General features: G+C 39.1%; 2 protein-coding genes across 5 annotated transcripts in view; one reads left to right on the top strand and one right to left on the bottom strand.

Annotated features, from left to right (window-relative positions):
• The window catches only part of HADHA (hydroxyacyl-CoA dehydrogenase trifunctional multienzyme complex subunit alpha), a 41793-nt gene extending 30116 nt beyond the window's left edge, over positions 1-11677 (bottom strand). Inside the window, exons 1-4 of one of the 2 annotated variants that reach the window (XM_020913846.2) lie at positions 11424-11677; positions 5857-5898; positions 5693-5763; positions 4270-4403 (exon numbers count right to left, since the gene is read on the bottom strand). In XM_020913846.2, the coding sequence (XP_020769505.1) occupies positions 4270-4403; positions 5693-5763; positions 5857-5898; positions 11424-11490 (314 nt within the window). In that variant the 5' untranslated portion in view covers positions 11491-11677. Of the gene's footprint in view, positions 1-4269; positions 4404-5692; positions 5764-5856; positions 5899-8128; positions 8276-11423 lie in introns of those variants that run through there. The other variant, XM_070450672.1, reaches the window with a different exon arrangement.
• Positions 11678-11810: 133 nt separating this feature from the next.
• HADHB (hydroxyacyl-CoA dehydrogenase trifunctional multienzyme complex subunit beta) overlaps positions 11811-19931 on the top strand; it is a 28259-nt gene continuing 20138 nt past the window's right edge. Inside the window, exons 1-4 of one of the 3 annotated variants that reach the window (XM_020913850.2) lie at positions 11811-11903; positions 16486-16560; positions 16665-16709; positions 18987-19086. In XM_020913850.2, the coding sequence (XP_020769509.1) occupies positions 16494-16560; positions 16665-16709; positions 18987-19086 (212 nt within the window). In that variant the 5' untranslated portion in view covers positions 11811-11903; positions 16486-16493. Of the gene's footprint in view, positions 11904-12060; positions 12469-16485; positions 16561-16664; positions 16710-18986; positions 19087-19931 lie in introns of those variants that run through there. The other 2 variants (XM_020913849.2, XM_020913847.2) reach the window with 2 other exon arrangements.

Genomic DNA, 19931 nt, shown 5'->3' with positions numbered 1-19931 from the left:
TTTCCAATGAGTCAGCTCTTCTCATCAGGTGGTCAAAGGATTGGAGTTTCAATTACAATGAACACCCAGGACTGATTTCCTTTAGGATGAACTGGTTGGATCTCCTTGTGGTCCAAGGGACTCTCAAGAGTCTTCTCCAACACCACAGTTCAAAAGCAGCAATTCTTTGGCGCTCAGCTTTCTTTACAGTCCAACTCTCACATCCACACATGACTATTGGAAAAACCATAGCCTTGACTAGATGGACCTTTGTTGACAAAGTAATGTCTCTGCTTTTTAATATGCTGTCTAGGTTGATCATAACTTTCCTTCCAAGGAGTAAGCATCTTTTAATTTTATGGCTGCAATCACCATCTGCAGTGATTTTGGAGCCAAAAAAAATAAAATCAGCCACTGTTTCGCCATCTATTTGCCATGAAGTGACAGGACTGGATGCCATGATCTTCGTTTTCTGAGTGTTGAGCTTTAAGCCAACTTTTTCACTCTCCTCTTTCACTTCCATCAAGAGGCTCTTTAGTTCTTCATTTTTTGCCATAAGGGTGGTGTCATCTGCATATCTGAGGTTATTGATCTTTCTTCCGGCAATCTTGATTCCAGTTTGTGCTTCCTCCAGCCCAGCATTTCTCATGATCTACTCTGCATAGAAGTTAAATAAGCAGGGTGACAATATACAGCCTTGATGTACTCCTTTTCCTATTTGGAACCAGTCTGTTGTTCCATGTCCAGTTCTAACCGTTGCTTCCTGACCTGCATACAGGTTTCTCAAGAGGCAGGTCAGGCAGTCTGGTATTCCCATGTCCTTCAGAATTTTCCACAGTATATTGTGATCCACACAGTCAAAGGCTTTGGCATAGTCAATAAAGCAGAAATGTTTTTCTGGAACCCTCTTGCTTTTTCGATGATCCAGCAGATGTTGGCAATCTGATCTCTGGTTCCTCTGCCTTTTCTAACACCAGCTTGAACATCTGGAAGTTCACGGTTCACATATTGCTGAAGCCTGGCTTGGAGAATTTTGAGCATTACTTTACTAGCATGTGAGATGAGTGCAATTGTGTGGTAGTTTGAGCATTCTTTGGCATTACCTTTTTTGGGGACTGGAATGAAAACTGACCTTTTCCAGTCCTGTGGCCACTGCTGAGTTTTCCAAATTTGCTGACATACTGAGTGCAGCACTTTCACAGCATCATCTTTCAGGATTTGAAATATCTCAACTGAAATTTCATCACCTCCACTAGCTTTGTTTGTAGTGATGCTTCCTAAGGCCCACTTGACTTCACATTTCAGGATGTCTACATCTAGGTAAGTGTGAGTGATCACACCATCATGATTATCTGGGTCGTGAAAATCTTTTTTGTACAGTTCTTCTGTGTATTGTTGCCACCTCTTCTTAATATCTTCTGCTTCTGTTAGGTCCACACCATTTCTGTCCTTTATTGAGCCTATCTTTGCATGAAATGTTCCCTTGGTATCTCTAATTTTCTTGAAGAGATCTCTAGTCTTTCCCATTCTGTTATTTTCCTCTATTTCTTTGCATTGATCGCTGAGTAGGGTTTTCTTATCTCTCCATGCTATTCTTTGGAACTCTGCACTCAAATGAGTATATCTTTCCTTTTCTCCTTTGCTTTCATTTCTCTTCTTTTCACAGCTATTTGTAAGGCCTCCTCAGACAGCCATTTTGCTTTTTTGCATTTCTTTTTCTTGGGGATGGCCTTGATCCCTCTCTACAATGTCACGAACCTCCATCCATAGCTCATCAGGCACTCTATCAGATCTAGTCCCTCAAATCTATTTCTCACTTCCACTGTATAATCATAAGGGATTTGATTTAGGTCATACCTGAATGGTTTAGTGGTTTTCCCCACTTTGTTCAATTGAAGTCTGAATTTGGCAATAAGGAGTTCATGATCTGAGCCACAGTCAGCTCCAAGTCTTGTTTTTGCTGACTGTATAGAGCTTCTCCATCTTTGGCTGCAAAGAATATAGTCAATCTGATTTCGGTGTTGGCCATCTGGTGATGTCCACATGTAGAGTCTTCTCTTGTGTTGTTGAAAGAGGGTGTTTGCTAGGACCAGTGTGTTCTCTTGGCAAAACTCAATTAGCCTTTGCTCTGCTTCATTCTGTACTCCAAGGCCAAATTTGCCTGTTACTCCAGGTGTTTCTTGACTTCCTACTTTTGCATTCCAGTCCCCTATAATGAAAAGGACATCTTTTTTGGGTGTTAGTTCTAAAAGGTCTTGTAGATCTTCACAGAGCTGTTCAACTTCAGCTTCTTCAGCGTTACTGGTTGGGGCACAGACTTGGATTACCGTGATATTAAATGGTTTGCCTTGGAAATGAACAGAGATCATTCTGTGCTTTTTGAGATTGCATCCAAGTACTGCATTTCAGATTCTTTCGTTGACTATGATGGCTACTCCATTTCTTCTAAGGGATTCCTGCCCACAATAGTAGATATAATGGTCATCTGAGTTAAATTCACCCATTCCTGTCCATTTTAGTTCGCTGATTCCTAGAATGTCGACGGTCACTCTTGCCATCTCCTGTTTGACCACTTCCAATTTGCCTTGATTCATGGACCTAACATTCCAGGTTCCTATGCAATATTGCTCTTTATAGCATCGGACCTTGCTTCTATCACCAGTCCCATCCACAGCTGGGTGCTATTTTTTCTTTGGCTCCATCCCTTCATTCTTTCTGGAGTTATTTCTCCCTTATTTCGGCACCCACCAACCTGGAGAGTTCCTCTTTCAATGTCCTATCTTTTTGCCTTTTCATACTGTTCATGGGATTCTCAAGGCAAGAATACTGAAGTGGTTTGCCATTCCCTTCTCCAGTGGACCACATTCTGTCAGACCTCTCCACCTGACCCATCCATCTTAGGTGGCCCCACACGGCATGGCTTGGTTTCACTGAGTTAGAGAAGGCTGTGGTCCATGTGATCAGATTGGCTTGTTTTCTCTGACTGTGGTTTCAGTCTGTCTGCCCTCTGATGCCCTCTCTTAGCGCCTACTGTCTTACTTGGGTTTCTCTTACCATGGACGTGGGGTATCTCCTCACAGCCATATTGAACAAAGTTTAAAAATATACAAGTACGTTAAATACAAATTACTAAGCCAATAATGCTGGCTATCATTGCCTAAACTGCAAAAAAAGAATCATAAAACAAATACCTATTTTTTACAGAATTAACAAATGTCAACATTTTAACCCATTAAACAAACACTAAGATATCATCTCTCCTTATTTTTGCTTTAAAGTGTAAAAAAGTTATATATATATATATATATATACATATATATATATATATATGTATACACAAAATATCATGAAAAAAAAGAAATAAAATATTAGTTGTATTGGTATTCTCTGACCTTCTCAGGTTCTATCAGCTACTTCATTTACTCTGAAACATCCATTATCATATACTTGAAGTACAATCTTCAGACCAACTATGTATTTGTATCCATAAATAATACAGAGAAGTATTTTATGTGTTGTTTTAAAATGTTTATATAAACTATATATTGTACCAAATATTTTGCGAGATGCTTTGTTTTTTTAATTTAACATTATATTTTTGAGTTCTAACATTACGCTGTAGATCTAGTTAGATCCTTTGAATTGTTTTTGTAGCATTTTATCTTAAGAATAGTCCACATTTACTTATCTATTTCCCTCATGGCTGACAGCTTGTTTCAAATTCTTCACTATTGTAAATTACACAGGACTGAACATCCTTATGCATGTATGGGTCCTTAAAAACAAAGCCTGGGATTTTTCCAGCATACATACCTAGAAGAGGTATCTCTTAATTATATGATACGTGTATTTTCAGTTTTACTAAATTTTATCAAATTGTTCTCCAAGGTGGCTATACCAATTTTCAGTCCTACTAGTAACACTCAACTTTCTCATTTTCCCAAGTCTTTGCTAACATAATATTTTCAAACTTTTAAATGTTTGCTGGTCTGATAGAAAAAAAGGGCATCTCATTGTTAGTTTGGTTTTATAGTAATTTTTTTATTCTACTCAAATAGTGCTCCTTGAACTACTTTCAACTTCTTTAAAGAAAGGCTGGATTCAGTCTTATAAGGTTTAAGCAACAAGTCCTTTCTTTATCACTTTTATTTATATTCATGAAAATAACACACAAAAAGTAACTTTCAGAGAAAATTTACTTCTACTTTCTTTTCAAATGAGAAATGATAAGGCCTAAAAAACATACCATTAGCCAAGATAAAAAGTGATTTCAAATTTTCTGAAACTTACTTGAGATCAGCACCTGCAATGAAGCAGCCTGGCTTTGTTGAGATAAGGACGGCACTTCTGATCTGACTGCTAGACCAGACTTCATTCATTACTTCCATGAACTCTGAATGCAGTTCTTGACTTAGAGTATTCACCTGCCGAAGGGAAATACACATAAATCTAAGTGTTTAAATTTGAAGTAGCAGATATACAAACCACCACCCAATACTATTTTGATTACAGGAAATATATTTACCCAGGAGAAATATACTGTTTTAACAGTTTCTTTTAAGAAACAGGAAATAAAGAAACCAACAAGCCAGCAGCTGTTTATTCAGGTGCTTTGGCCAATGCCTCCCTCTAAAAATAGTTCTCCTTAAAGGAGGAACTCATATTTCTAAGAGTTTGAATCAATGCAGGCTATAAAGTAAGTCTACATTTATCAGCATGGAAAAACATTTGTATAATGTTAAGGGGAAAAAGAATCAAAATTAGACAAATAGTATGATCTTAATTTTTAGAATACTGTTTGCTGAAATTGGATTAAATGTTAAAAGTGGTTATTTTGGGGTTTGGAGTATGAATGACAGTTATTTTCCTCTTAATTGCTTTCAAATGTCTGACCATAGGCATTTGTTATGTTTGTGTTCAGGAAAAATGCTTAATTTAGAAAATACTGAAAAAATACCATAAGTCTGAATCACTGCTCAGTAAATGCCAACTTCACTCGAGGGAGAGGGACTGGCTCTTACTTTCCTTAATTTGTGTTAGTTGTTAATTGCTTGCATCTAGGTCCTCCTACTTCATTTAGGTCTCTGGTAACAAGATTTCTGAAACAAGAAATCTTTACAGCAACTTTAGGTGGGGGGAAAGAGTGAGCTCCTCAAATATAGCTTTTCTTGGCAAAAGACTGGATTAATGCTTCATATTTTGTTGAAGTTGCCAAAAACAAATGAAGCTCCACTTTGAGTGGGATTTGATTTCTGATAACATGAATTGCACCAAGTCATTCAAGGCCCTCAAGAACCTTAATGACATTTAACTCAGTCAATTTACTACAAGTAATGACTCATGTAAGGCAGGTTAAGAAAATTGACATAAGAACCTCATAGTTAGGACAAGTAGGTCAATACTCTTATAAACAAAGCTTGCACTTGGCTTCTTATCTAACAAATCATCTTATAATTCTACAGTGTAACAGAAGGCTTTTGTTAATCCTTGATGTTAATCTGACACCTCCAGTGAACTAGAAAGAATTCTTAAACAAGGATGTCTGCTGCAGAAAACTGCATCCTGTGGGCAAGTTCTCAAACTCTAACTATCAAAACTGTAAACTAATACAACAAGATTAGTGCCAAATTGGTGGATTTATTTCTCTGCCATTCAGGAATGCATTAATGAATGCAGTGAGTAAAAATAAACTGCAGTAAATTAAATTAGGTACCTTTGAATTGGGTGAGTTAATTCGGATAACTGCCACATCCCCTTTGACTCCATAGTTAAGATGGGTTCTGGCTAAAAAGAGAAGGAAAACTTATTTGTAAACAAGTTTATGGCTAAATAAGTATAAAAAGCAATGAAAACATGTCATTGAGAAATCAAACTTACTCAGCAAAACAGAAGACCTTGTAAAACTGCGGCAAATATAACCTGTAAGAAAAACGTATTTCACAATTAATTATTTTCAAAACAGAACTTCTATTTGTTGTTTTGTTGTTCAGGCGCTAAGTTGTGTCCAACTCTTTGTGACCCCCATGGACTGCAGCATGCCAGGCTCCTCTGTCCTCCACTATCCCCTGGAGTTTGTTCAAATTCATGAAATTCATGAATTTCTATAATATAAGGAAGCTGGAGTTTACAACAAGAAAACCAAAATTAGAACAAAGTGTTACAGATCATTATTGTGACTATTACTGTATCTTTTTTGTTTCAATTATCAGGTCATATGATTCAGTTCAGTTCAGTTCAGTTGCTCAGTCCTGTCCGACTCTTTGCGACCCAACGAATCACAGCACGCCAGGCCTCCCTGTCCAACACCAACTCCCAGAGTTTACTCAAACTCATGTCCATCAAGTTGGTGATGCCATCCAGCCATCTCATCCTCTGTCGTCCCCTTCTCCTCCTGCCCCCAATCCCTCCCAGCATCAGGGTCTTTTCCAATAAGTCAACTCTTCGAATGAGGTGGCCAAAGTACTGGAGTTTCAGCTTCAGCATCAGTCCTTCCAATGAACACCCAGGACTGATCTTTAGGATGGACTGCTTGGATCTCCTTGCAGTCCAAGGGTCATATAATTATCTGGATACTAAATGTGGTAGTTGGAAGAATGGCCTCTCAAGGATGTCCATGTCCCCAGAAATTGAGTATGTTAGGTTATATGGCAAATGGAGATAAAGGATGCAAATAGAATGAAGGTGGCTAATTAGCTGACCTTAATACAGGGAGATTAGCCTGGATTATTCAGCTATACAGTGTAATTAAAAAGGAGCAGAAAAAGGCAAAAGAACCAGAAGATGGCAGCATGAGAACCCACTCTGTTGGCTATGAAGAAGTCAATAAATGCAGGCAGCCTCTGGAAGCTAGAAAAAACAAGGAAATGGATTCTCCCTTAGAGTGTCCAGAATGAACTCAGCCCTGCCAATACCTCTGATGTCAGCCCAATAAGACTCATTTCTGATGTCCATAACTGTAAGATCATAAATTTGTATTGTTTCAGATGTTGTTTGTGGAAAGGCCACAATAGGAAACAAATACACTAAGGCAATAAGTAATCTATTGATACAAAGCAATCTATAATGTCAGTTCCAAATGCATTCCAAATATATCTCAGGCACATTCTCCAGCCAGGTCCTCTTGCATTTTTATGGAGAGATGGACTTTCCAGTGTCATGTAAAGTAAAATCAAGGTGCATCAGAGACTCCGCATGTCTCTCCATCCTGCAGTTCTTTAAAGGAGGGGAAGGGAAGGCACAGAAAAAAAGCAACTTTGTACTGCCTTAAAGGCCAAACGACATGCTGTTAAAGAAAGAAAACTGTAGATGGCACCAGAACCACAGTGGGGTGATCAACGGTTCTGTCTGCAATTTATTCTTTAAGCAATCCAAACCAGTACTCACAGGGCAAAGACAAAGGACCTGAAGGTCCCAAGCCTTGGGTTCAACCATCAAGTTTATCATTCACTAGCTGTACAGCCATGTATAAGTCTCTTGGAGCATTTCAGTGTTCTTACAAAGATAGAAGTAGAAGTGATGTAATGATTATAGTAGTACCTGTAAATCAAAGTGCTACACTAAAGTAAATTAAGATAGGAGAAGCCAGCCATCTCCTCAATCTCCAGTGCCTCTATTTCACTAATGATAAACTTCCTTTTGCTTTTCCATTATTTGCAATCTGTATCATCTGTATTTATCACTCTTCCTTCTTTATATCTGTATCAGTTCAGTTTAGTCGCTCAGTCATGTCCGACTCTTTGCGACCCCGTGAACCACAGCACGCCAGGCCTCCCTGTCCATCACCAACTCCTGGAGTTTACTCAAACTCATGTCCATCGAGTCAGTGATGCCATCCAGCCATCTCATCCTCTGTCATCCCCTTCTCCTCCTGCCCTCAATCTATCCCAGCATCAGGATCTTTTCAAATGAGTCAGTTCTTCACATCAGGTGGCCAAAGTATTGGAGTTTCAGCTTCAACATCAGTCCCTCCAATGAACACCCAGGACTGATCTCCTTTAGGATGGACTGCTTGGATCTCCTTGCAGTCCAAGGGACTCTCAAGAGTCTTCTCCAACACCACAGTATCACAGCTTCACAAAGCCTTATTTTGAGATTCTGTCTACAACAAATCTTTCCCTTCCATGCCCCAATTTTTATCTTTATGACTCACTGTTTGGTTCTCTAATCACTGCATCTGTAGCAGCTGTTTCCTCCAAGTAAACTGCAGTCTCCTCCAACATCATCTCGGAGTCATTCATTGCACAACTAAAGTCTAGTGCAGTCCATCAGAACTGCTCCAGGCACCCAGGGTGAGCAGCAAGATAAAAATCCCTGTCTCTGTGGAGGAGGTGAAAATAGGTTTGGCATGAAAACAGAGTTTGCCAATAAAGTAAACATTCTGTGGGAGGGGAGTCAGGTGACAAGCAATTATAACTAGAATAGGGTAAACTGAATTAGTGAGTGTGAACTGATTAGGAATGCAGGGTGGGAGAGATGAGGTGGAAAGATAGACAAAAAGCAAAAAACATAAATAAGTTCGAAGATACGCACCTAAGAAAAAAAAGAAAATAGAGCAGGTGGAGGGGCTTGGACAAGGGTTGTAATTCTGAAGACTAAATACTGGAGACAGCAGGTTTGTGCTAACTGATAAATCATAAACTCTCACCCACTAACCTGCCTTTGCGCCACCCCCCTCACACCCATAGAGACCTACACAAAACCTCCTCTAAATCAAGAGACAAAAAAAGAGAAAAATCAGCAAATATACAACTCTATCTGAATTGGAAAACAATTCCAAGCCACAATAAACTAAATCAAGTTGAAATACAGGGTAGCTTTGCTTTTAGAATATAGCCTTACTCACTAACCTAACTAGGAGAGCTTACTTCAGAGCTGCTGGGTGAACTTTCACCCATATTTCCCATGCCAGCAAAAGAGAGAGAACCCTTTACTCTACTTTTTAATTATTTTAACTCAAGAAGATACCTACAAGACCTAAGACTATAGCAGTGGAGAGAGCTGGATTATGCTGATACATATTTCAAATATGAACGTGTTACTATGGTTGTAACAATCAACAGTTTTTCTCAATATTTAGTCCTGGTGAAGTGACAGAATTAAGTATGTAAGAGTCAAATTTAAATATACACCATCTGCTAAGATATCTGCCTTCAATTCATTTCCTGAGAAATTATTCTACTACTTATGTAATTAGGAATTTGGATTTAGAATAGGAGTCGGGGGTGGAGAATAAGAGTGGGAATTAAGATATTTTGATCAAGATGTGCTCTTCATTTGACAGTCATACTCAGAATTATAGCACTCATGCAGGAATGGGTTAAAACTCCAAAAAGTACAAATCAGTGTAAAGAATTTTAATCATCCATCATTAAATATCATAATCTCATTAAAAGTCTGGCACTACCTAGGCACAGACTTTTAGTTAGTGTTAGTCTTTTCAGTCTAAATGGCAATCCAGGTGTGCAGGTAATTTTAAATTCACTTTCTAGGCCTTTTGTTCCCCTAAAATTTATACATTGCTACTAAAAGGGGCAATAACTAATAAGTCATATTTTCTTTAAGAAATTTTAAATTAATTTTTATTAGAGTATAGTTGATTTATCAACACTATATTGTCTTAGTTTCTGCTGTATAACAAAGTAAATCAGTTATACACATACATGTATCCACTCTTTCTTAGATTCTATTCCCATATAGGTCACTACAGAGTACTGAGCTCCCTGAGCTATTTTATAGCAGGTTCTTATTAGTTATCTGTTTTACATATAGTAGCGTGTGTATGTCAGTACCAATCCTCCAATTTATCCCTCCCCCCAGCCATATTTTCTTATAGGTTAAAACAGAATGCAAAATATAGATACACATATGTGTATCTATATTTCTATACAAAAAATAAAGAAAAACTAAGCTTGTAACTTTTTATCACACATGTAAAATGTAAAAATTACCTTAAAAAAGTCTCAGATATATAAAATCATAGTTCTTCAGGGCAGGGAAGAGTTAATAATAGCTCTGTTTATTAATAATAATAGCACTTACTCCATGAAAAACTGCTTTACACCTAAAATACACCCTTTAAAGCTCACAAGGTGGTATTATTCCCCATTTCACAAATGAGAAAACAGATATAGAAATGACTTGCCCAAGGTCACCAAAGGGTAAGGTCACCAGTGGGTAAAAGGCAGAGCCAGATTGAAACTGAGAAGTCACACTCCATATCTAATATTTTTAATTGCATTACCTTAAAATCAATGAAAGGGAAGTTCAAAAGTATACATCTGATAATTTTAAAGTGTTAAACCAAAAATGTGGAAAACAATCAAACTGTCAGGTAACATGACCAAATACTAACAGTAGGTATGTGAGTAGTAAGAGAAAGGGTGATTCTTTTTTTCTTAATCCTTTGCCCTGATCTTTGCAACATTTCAATTTCCTGTAGTGTTATGACAGGTATGCACACACATATAGAGCAGTCCCGTGGACACTAAAAACACTGGCTGAAATAACAAAGCAGAAAAGGTTCAAACATTCAAAATTAGTCCCTAACAGTAAAGGCACTCCTCTAAAAACAGCATACAGTGATTCAGAAGGAGGAAGGCATTTTATAAATTATATTTCTAATTAAGTAACCGACATTAAGTACAACATGCAATAAAAAGTCACCTTTCACCTTACAGATTTGAGACGGAAGAAAAATGCTTAATTTTCCATAAGCACCCACTTTAACTCTTTCACTGCCAATTTGAAGAGAAAAAGACAATACGGCTAATGCAAGCTAACTGGTTATAGTCAGAAACAAGAGTAGAAATAGTTGGTACAATTATCTAACATCTTGTTCTTTAAGAAACAAGGTATCTGCATTAAAAAAAAAAAGTGCTGCTTCTGGAAAGTTGCAGAATCTGCCTCTTGAGATTCTACATATTATACATTCACACTGGAATTACTGAAGCTGCAAGAGTTGAACTTCCTGTTGAAATGTGGTAATAGGCAAAAAAAGTTGTGAGGGAAAGGCGTAGGGAATGGCAGTCATTTGCAAGGCTGGTTCATTTCATGCAAGAAGTAAATAAGATGCTCCCCGTTACAGGCAAGGTGCAGTGAAGCACAAAGATGTGACAGATTGGACTGTCCTTGTCCTCTTAGTCCTCCCAATCCAGTAGGGACAGGTTCAAGGCCATCATTAAAGAAAGTAAGAGGAGACCTGCGGAAAATGCCAGACCGGGTGGACAGGACTCAGAGACGTTAGGGGTTACGAAGCCTGAAACCGCTGCAGGACTCAAGACGAGAGAGAAAATGTCAGTCGCTGCGCCAGGGTATGAGACCGGGTTTCAGAGCAGCATCACTCCCCCTAATCTAGGGCCGCGGCAGGGTGGCGGCAGCCAACGGGAGACTCCCAGGTCTCCGCAGTTCTGCCCCGGGGCGGTGGGGTGCCTTCAACCAGGCCTCACCTGAGCAGCGGAGCGTCCTGGAGGCAGTAAAGCGGCGGAGGCTGCCAATAGCTCGAGAGGCCACCATCTTGAGCGGGAGTGGACGAAAGTGGAAAGCCCTTCGAGTGCGGGCAGTCGAGTAGAGGACTTTTCTTCCCGCAGCCTGGCACTGGCCAGGCGCCCGAAGTACTGCCTGACTGAAAACCCGCAACTGAAACCCCGATGGCGAGGTGCCGCCGGCTCCTTAACCTTGCCCTTCGCTTCCGGCTAACGCCCCGTTAGCCGAAAAAAAAAAAAAGGACACTTTCTCCGCAGGGAAGGAAGAAAGCGCAGAGAGGAGGACAGCCTTCCGGAGTCAGGCAGCCGGCGAGCAGCCAGGGAGGCCTGTGAGGCCCACGAAGGGTCCTTTCCAGGGAGGCCCCGCCTCTTGGTCCCCGTCTGGTCCTGTCATTAGGGCTGGAGCCCTGCCTGTAGCTGGAGTCTAAGCCGTCGCGACCTAAGGTGAGAAGGGGCGTGCGCTCGGCTGCCGCCTGGCCTTTCTCCGGCGGGGTCCGCAGTTTCCCGCCTGCTACGCCTGTGCCCGCGGCCGCCTGGCCTCCACTCCCTGGGGGAGTGGAATTCGAGGGAGCGGAAGGAAGTTTCTCAATCCGGGTCTCCAGTACCACTGCAGTTTGGGCAGTAATTTGGCCTAGCGTTCTGTCTGTAGCTCCGAGCAACGATGTTGCCTATGCCTTTTAATTTACCACGCAAGTTAACGAACTTGTGTGTGTGTGTCGGTTTAAAGCGCTGGCCTGTGTTCCAGTGGTGTTATATCCCCTATTTTGCCTGTAGGCAGGTCGGCGGCTATTGAGAATCGGAACAGGGCCAGGAATTTACCCCTTTTATGCTTCCGAGGGTGGATCTCGGTCGTGTAGCTATTTTGGGACTCAGTTGTCGGAGGAACAAAGGCATTCCTGTGTCCGGCTCCGACAGCCAAGGCTCACGATCATTTTCTAATCCAGAAGGGAACCGAAGATCGTCTGGTCTTTCATCTCCTTCACTGCATCGGTGCTGCCCATGAATCAGAGTGAGTCAGTTTACCCATGGCCACAGGTGGTAGCCTGTGTCTACTGACTTCTAGTCAAGAGCTCTGCGCTGCATGATAGCTGTTTTTGTGCTGGAGAGAGAGGCTTGAGCCCTGGCATAAATTAATTGATTCCAGAAAGTGATGTTGAGGACCCTCTAGGTCGTTTCACCGCCATCTCATTTAATCCTCACGATCCCCAAACTGTTATTTACGTTTTGTAGGTAAAGTTTGGGGGGCATGGAGATTTATATAAATTATTTGCTATGTGGCAGAGCCAGATTCGGGCATAAATTTGTGCCACGTTTCACCAGATTGCCTGTTCCTCAGGAGAGGGAGAAGGAAGAGGCAGGGGGAAATGGCAGGGAAGTTGAGACTGAATTGAGGAGTATGGGAAGAAGAGAGGTTTCTGTTTAAAGCTCAAGTCAAATAGTGAGTCTTCCATCACTGTGAGCGAGTTAAGCAGAATCTGGATGAGCAGTGACCTCTTAATTTGCAAGAAAGGATTCTTGATGATCACCAGAGGCCCTCCAACTTACAAGGTTTTTACAGTTCAAAGCTTGTTCTGCCCATGTAGTGCTTTTTCTTCATCTAATTCAGTGTAGTACTTATTGTTTAGATCAGGAATGGCAAACTTTTTCTGTAAAGGGCCAGGTAGTAAATAGTTCAGGCTTTATAACCCACATTGATCTCTGTCATATGTTCTTTGTTTTATTTTGCTCTACAACTCTTTTTTTTTTTTTTTTTTGCTCTACAACTCTTTAAAAATGTGAAATCTATTATTAGTTAGAGGCCCATGGGTTGTAGTTTGCCAGCCTCTGATTTAGGTCACCGTTTGACTGACTTTTTTGTTTCTTGTACTCTGAGCAAAATCGTAAGCTCCATCAAGGACAGAAATGTTATTTTTCTCACTGTGGCTTTCATAAGGGGAACTAAAGACTTTTATACCATCACCTACTGATACTAATAGCAAGCACAAGTATAACTCTTTATGGAGTATGGGTTTTAACCCTTTGTTTTCCATGTTACAAATGTTTTATCTGAATCTGTTGTTAGCCTTTTAACTTTATTTTAGTATCTTTTACTGTGTAGATATTATAAATGCTTATTTAATCACATTTTTTTGTTATTTTCCATTGTGGCCTCTGGGTTTTATCCCATATGTTGGAAACCTTTCCCCATCTAAGATTGTAAAAATATTCTCTGATATTTTCTTGTAGCAGGTTAAAAAGTATATATTTACATTAATCCATCTGTAATTTGTACTTATAGTGTGAGAAATGGATCTATTTTTTTCCCAGTGGTTAGACATTTCCTCAGCAAATCTATTGAGTAAGTCATCTTTCTCCCACTATTTGAAATGTTTTCTTTATTATATACTAAGTTTTCATACACATGAGTATGCTTCTGAACTTACTATATCCTGTTCTGTTGATTCAGTTCAGTTCAGTCGATCAGTCGTGTCTGACTCTTTGTGACCTCATAGACTGCAGCATGCTTCTCTGTCCATCACCAACTCTTGGAGCTTACTCAAACTCATGCCCATCGAATTGGTGATGCCATCCAACAATCTCATCCTCTGTCGTCCCTTCTCCTCCTGCCTTCAGTCTTTCCCAGCATCAGGGTCTTTTCCAATGAGTCAGTTCTTCGCATCAGGTGGCCAAAGTATTGAAGTTTCAGCTTCAGCATCAGTCCTTCCAGTGAATATTCAGGACTGATTTCCTTTAGGATCAGCACTGTTTAATTTCTGGTGCTTTATAGAAAGATTTGATATCTGTTAGAGCAAGGTCTCTCTTTTTTTCTCAATCAACATTTTTTTAATTGTTTTCATGAACTTTATTTCAAAATAATCTTTACTTATGGAGACTTGTATTCCAGACTCAAGTGGCATCAAATGTTGCTTCTGGATAAAGTGGTCCTCATCTAATGGGCCAGTTTGTGTCTTCCTGGCCAGAGTCGTTGAATATATATAAGCTGGTGAGCCTAGAGGTTGGACTCCTCTTTTCAATCCATATATTTGATAAATGTGATTTTTTTTTCTTTTTGGAAGCCACAGGACATCTCTTTTTAGTCTATGAAGACCTAACAGAAATTAAACAAGGCTTTTATATTAGCTATTGCTGTATAGAGTTGGACCACAAAGAAGGCTGAGTGCCAAAGAATTAATGCTTTCGAATTGCGGTGCTAGAGAAGACTCCTGAGAGTTCCCTGGACTGCAGGGAGATCAAGCCTGTCAATCCTAAAGGAAATCAACCCTGAATATTCATTGGAAGGAATTTTCATTGGATGCTGAAGCGCTAATACTTTGGCCATCTAATGGGAAGAGCCCATTCATTGGAAAAGAGCCTGATGCTGGGAAAGATTGAAGGCAAAAGAAGAATGGGGTGGCAGAGGATGAGATGAGATTAGATAACATCCTCGACTCAACAGACATGAATTTGAACAAACTCTGGGACGTAGTGAAGGATGGGGAAGAATGGCATGGGATTTCTAAGAGTCGGACACGACTTAGTGACTGAACAACAAACAACAATTGTTGTGTAACAAATTACTCCAAAATTTAGTAGCTTAAAACAATAAAAATTTATTATCTCATACAGTTTTTGAGGGCCAGGAATCTGGGGTGACTTGGCTGGGTTGTTCTGGCTTAGAGTTTCTCATGAGGTTGCAGTCAGAATGTTGTCCAGGCCTGTAGTCATCTGAAAACTTGTCTGAGCTAGAGGATCCACTTCCAAACTCACTCACATGACTGTTGACAGGAGGCATCATCCTCTTACCTCATCATGAGAGCCTCTTCGTGGGGCTCTTCCTGATGTGCCAGCTGCCTTCTCCTGGAGCGAGTGTTCTGAGAGACAGACCAAGATGGGAACTGCAGGATCTCTTACAGCTGAATCTAAAAAGTGACGCCTCATCACTTCTGGTGTATTCTTTGTTTACACAGACCAACCATGTAAATAAAAATTCAGAGAAGTGGAATTACTGGTCAGAAGTTAGGTGTAGTTGTAATTTTTTGATAGTTAATTGCCAAATTGCAGTTTATACTCTGAGCAGCAGTATATGAGAGAGCCTGTTTGTGCAGCCTCTACCACACAGTGACTGTCAGACCTCTGACTCAAATAGTATACCTCTGTGCTGCTGTAATTTGTGTTTCTTTTATGAGTGAGATTGAACATGTATCTAAGAGCCATTTGTGTTTCCATTTCCATGAATACTTTGTTCATATCGTTTCCCCATTTTTTTCTTACTATTTCATAGGAACTCATTATGGGGAATTTAGGAAAATGTTTTAATATATTTAAAATATGTTTTAATATGTAGGAGTTTTGTATTTTTATTATTTTGAAATAATATCAAGCTAGTGTAGTGTATGAACTTTTTTTCTTATATCAGGTAAGAAGTGATACTGTACTATCTTTGAATATTTGAGTGTGTATTTCCTTCAAATACAAATATTCCATAAGGCATTCTACGTCATCACAATACAACCATCAAAATCAGGAAAGTCACATTGGTGGCTTCCTGATCCTGTCCAACAGTCTCTAACCCTTTGACCCTAGAGAAAAACATAAACTCTGGAGCTAGCATGCGTGCGTGCTCAGTTGCTTCAGTCAAGTCCAACTCTTTGTGATCCTGTGGACTGTAGCCTGCCAGGCTCCTCTGTCATGGGATTCTCCAGGCAAGAATACTGCTGGAGCTAGACTGTCTGGCTTCAAATCATAGCTCTGCCTCTTACTAGTTACTCAATTCCTCTATGCTTCAGTCTCTCATCTCTTACAAACAATACAGTAATCATGCTTACTTCACAGGTCCTTTTGAGAATTAGATTAATGCTTAGATTAATGGTTTGCATACCATGAAAGCTATGTCAACATAGCTATAATATTAGGGGAAAGGCAGTTGGTAATAGAGTACATTTTTAGTATTTTATAGTAACCATGGGTGAGATCAGAGATCATAGCCTATAGTGTAAACTACAGGTTGTTCAAATAACCCAAAAAGTCTTTTTGTTTTCTTTTTCAGATTTCAAAATGACTTCCCTCTTGACTTACACTTTTAAAAATCTTCCCAGTACATCAAAATGGGCCCTCAGATTTTGTAAGTTTCATTTGTTCTTTTTAAGATTAGATTTGAATGTGTAAGCATCTTGTGCAAACATGGAATTGTATTGCTTTTTATAAACACTTGATTTTGTCTTCCAGGTGTGAGACCTCTGAGCAGTTCCTCCCAGCTACAGGCTGCTGCAGGTACAGTAATTTATAAAAAATAAAAATATTTCTGATTTAAAAGTTAGATTATAGGATCTAGATTTGTGAATTTTGAATAAAAACCAAAACTAATTTGCTAGCTCTCCTTTTTATGATCAATAAGAACATCACTGTTGCCTTCAAATTAAAACAATACAGGACCAATCAGTAATGATAGTACATGGTGTAAGGTGGGCTTGAGGATGTTGGCTGGAGGTTTCTTTCTGGGATGTGGAGCCTATGGAGTCACTGAGGTTCTGTGAACTTCCTAGTTAGTTTACTCAGCTACTGGCTGTCAGTCCTAAAGATGCGTGTGTGCTGAGTCATGTCCAACTCTTTGTGACCTCACAGGTTGTAGCCTACCAGGCTCCTCTGTTCATGGGATTGTCCCAGGCAAGAATACTGGAGTGGGTTGCCATTTCCTCCTCCAGGGGCTCTTCCTGACCCAGGGATTTAACCTGTGTCTCCTGCATTGGCAGGTGAATTCTTTCCCACTAAGCCACCAGGGAAGCCCCAGTCCTAAAGATGATTAGTCTCCATCTGTTGTGGAGCCAAAAGTTAACTTTTTACACTTTCAGTGACAGGCTCCTGTTACTGAGTATGTTCTCAGTCCATATGCAAGAGGATGCATATCTGAAATAGGTGTGACTGTGGGACTAGTTAATAAAAGAAGGTTGTTTAGTCAATATGAAATGAAAAAAGAAGGAAATTTGTTGATACTATATGGTCTTTTAGACCCTTGGTAAACCCAACAGATTAGACTTCTTCACTGTTGAATACATACTTTTGCAGAACCCGCTGTAGTTTTGTATATTCACTTGCCTGGGTCCTATATTGATCTATGACTTCTGATTTTGGTCTTATTATGGTATTTCTACTTGGATAATAATGTAATAGAAAAAATTCTTTACCAAGATTCAGAAGACCTCAGCTTTGGTTCAGTTCTTCTTCTTTCTGGGCAGTTTGACCTTGAACTGATCATGTCATTTCCCTGCTTTATAGTTTTTTAAATCTAACAAAGAATAGTAATTTTAGCCATGTTAACCTCAAGTAGTTATTAAGATATCTCAAACATTTTGAAATCTGTAAATTCAGTGGAAGTACAAGATGATATTTTTATATTGTTTTACATATAGTATATTCCCAGGGGTCTGTTACTTAATCCCACCTAGAAAAGTTTCATTTTGTCATATAAAAAATATATTTTCTTTGGCTTCTAAACTCTAACTAGAATATAGATATGTGTTAACCTCATGAAGAATAATAATGCGTTTCCATCTCATTTCACCTTTCACCTAATTCTAATGTTCACTCAGAAATTCCTATTGCAGTCACACAGATAGGTCTGTTTCTTGCCAGCTGGGAGAAAGTCACGTTGAATACCACGTTAAATACCATTTTTTTCTGACATTTAGAATATTCTTCTTTATATTGCTCTTAAACAGTTTTTGTGTTTCTCTCTCCCCAACTAAATTGTAAACCTTTGTGAGACTTAAGCCTTGTCATGTTACTGGTGTTTAACACTGTTCTACAAGTGGTTTGTTTTAACACTGATGTTGATAGTGGTGCAAGAGGGCACATGGTAAGACAAAGGAATGTGATCAGCTGATTTGATGGGAGGAAAAGGGAGTGTACTCATGCTGAACAGGCTTTAGTTTACAATAGGGTAGCAGAGGGCATAAAGAGGGAACTTGGGTTTTACTTTCTATATTTTAGTATTATTTATTTTTTTCTTTTTTAACCACCACTCATGTTTTATTTTTAATTAAATCATTAGAAAAAGGTTGCTCTTTTGATGTTACAAACAGCTACACAAATTGAGTCATACAGAATCAGGAAGCATGCTAGGTTTTTGTCAAATGGCAGTAGTCACCAACCAGATGCCTTTATTTCTACATAGAAAAGCAAGAGTATTAAGCTATGTGAAGAATAAAACAGTATCTGTTATTCTAACTTCTAGTATTAAGGACAGACTTAATCAGTTGCTTTCAGTGAAATGGATTGTCAAGCACTTGATAAAAGTAATTTGTTAATGACATAAGTGATATTATCACTGGGTATAATCTCTGTATTTGCGTTAAATTTTATTTGGAAACTTGTAAATGCTCGTTAATTTCTTAATCTTTTTTTTTTTTTTTAGTTGGAGTGGTTTGGTAAATGACTAATGCAATTTGGCATTGAGTGATAAAATTCTTCTTAGAATGTCTCTTTAAAAATATAAAAACTTACCTGACTTCTTATATTTTAATTTATTTTTCTCTGAACTTTATCTTAAAGCTTCCCAGACTAAATCGAAAAAAACCCTAGCCAAACCCAACATAAGGAATATTGTGGTGGTGGATGGTGTTCGCATTCCATTTTTGCTGTCAGGCACTTCGTAAGTATGAAATGATTCTGTTACTTGTTATTACTTTTTTTTTTCTTTGTTTTTTCCAGCTGTATTAAGGTATGATTAACAAATAAAAACTGCATATATTTAGGTTGTACAATGTGATATTTTTTTTTTAAGGTATACAATGTGATGATTCATTGTATATTGTTGTTCAGTCACTAAGTTGTGTCCAACTCTTTGCAACACCATGGACTGCAACACGCTGGGATTCCCTGTCCTTTACTATCTCCTGGAGTTTGCTCATGCTCACGTCCTTTGAGTCAGTGATACCATCCAACCATCTTATTCTCTGTTGCCCCCTTCTCCTGCCCTTGGTCTTTCTCAGCATCAGGGTCTTTTCCAATGAGTTGGCTCTTTGCATCAGGTGACCAAAATATTGGAATTTCAGTTTCAACTCAGTTATTCCAATGAATAGTCAAGGTTGATTTCATTTAGGATTGACTGGTTTGATCTCCTTGCTGCCCAAGGAACTGTCAAGAATCTTCTCCAGCACCACAGTTTGAAAACATCAATTCTTTGGCACTCAGCCTTCTTTATGATTCAACTTTCACACCTGTACATGACTACTTGAAAAACCGTACCTTTGACTATATGAACCTTTGTGGGCAAGTGATGTCTCTGTTTTTTCATACACTGTCATAGTGTATGAAAAAGGTTTGTCATAGCTTTTTTTCCAAAGAGCAAGCTTCTTTTATTAATTTCATGGCTGCAGTCACCATCCAAGTGGTTTTGGAGCTCAAGAAAGTAAAGTCTGTCACTGTTTCCATTTTTTCCCCTTCTATTTGCATGAAGTGATGGGACTGGATGCCACGATCTTAAGTTTTTGAATG

Source organism: Odocoileus virginianus, chromosome 2 (genome assembly GCF_023699985.2).
Source record: "Odocoileus virginianus isolate 20LAN1187 ecotype Illinois chromosome 2, Ovbor_1.2, whole genome shotgun sequence".
Lineage (NCBI taxonomy): Eukaryota > Metazoa > Chordata > Mammalia > Artiodactyla > Cervidae > Odocoileus > Odocoileus virginianus.
Note: the sequence above shows the minus strand (reverse complement) of the source record. Positions and strands in the feature narration are given on the sequence as shown.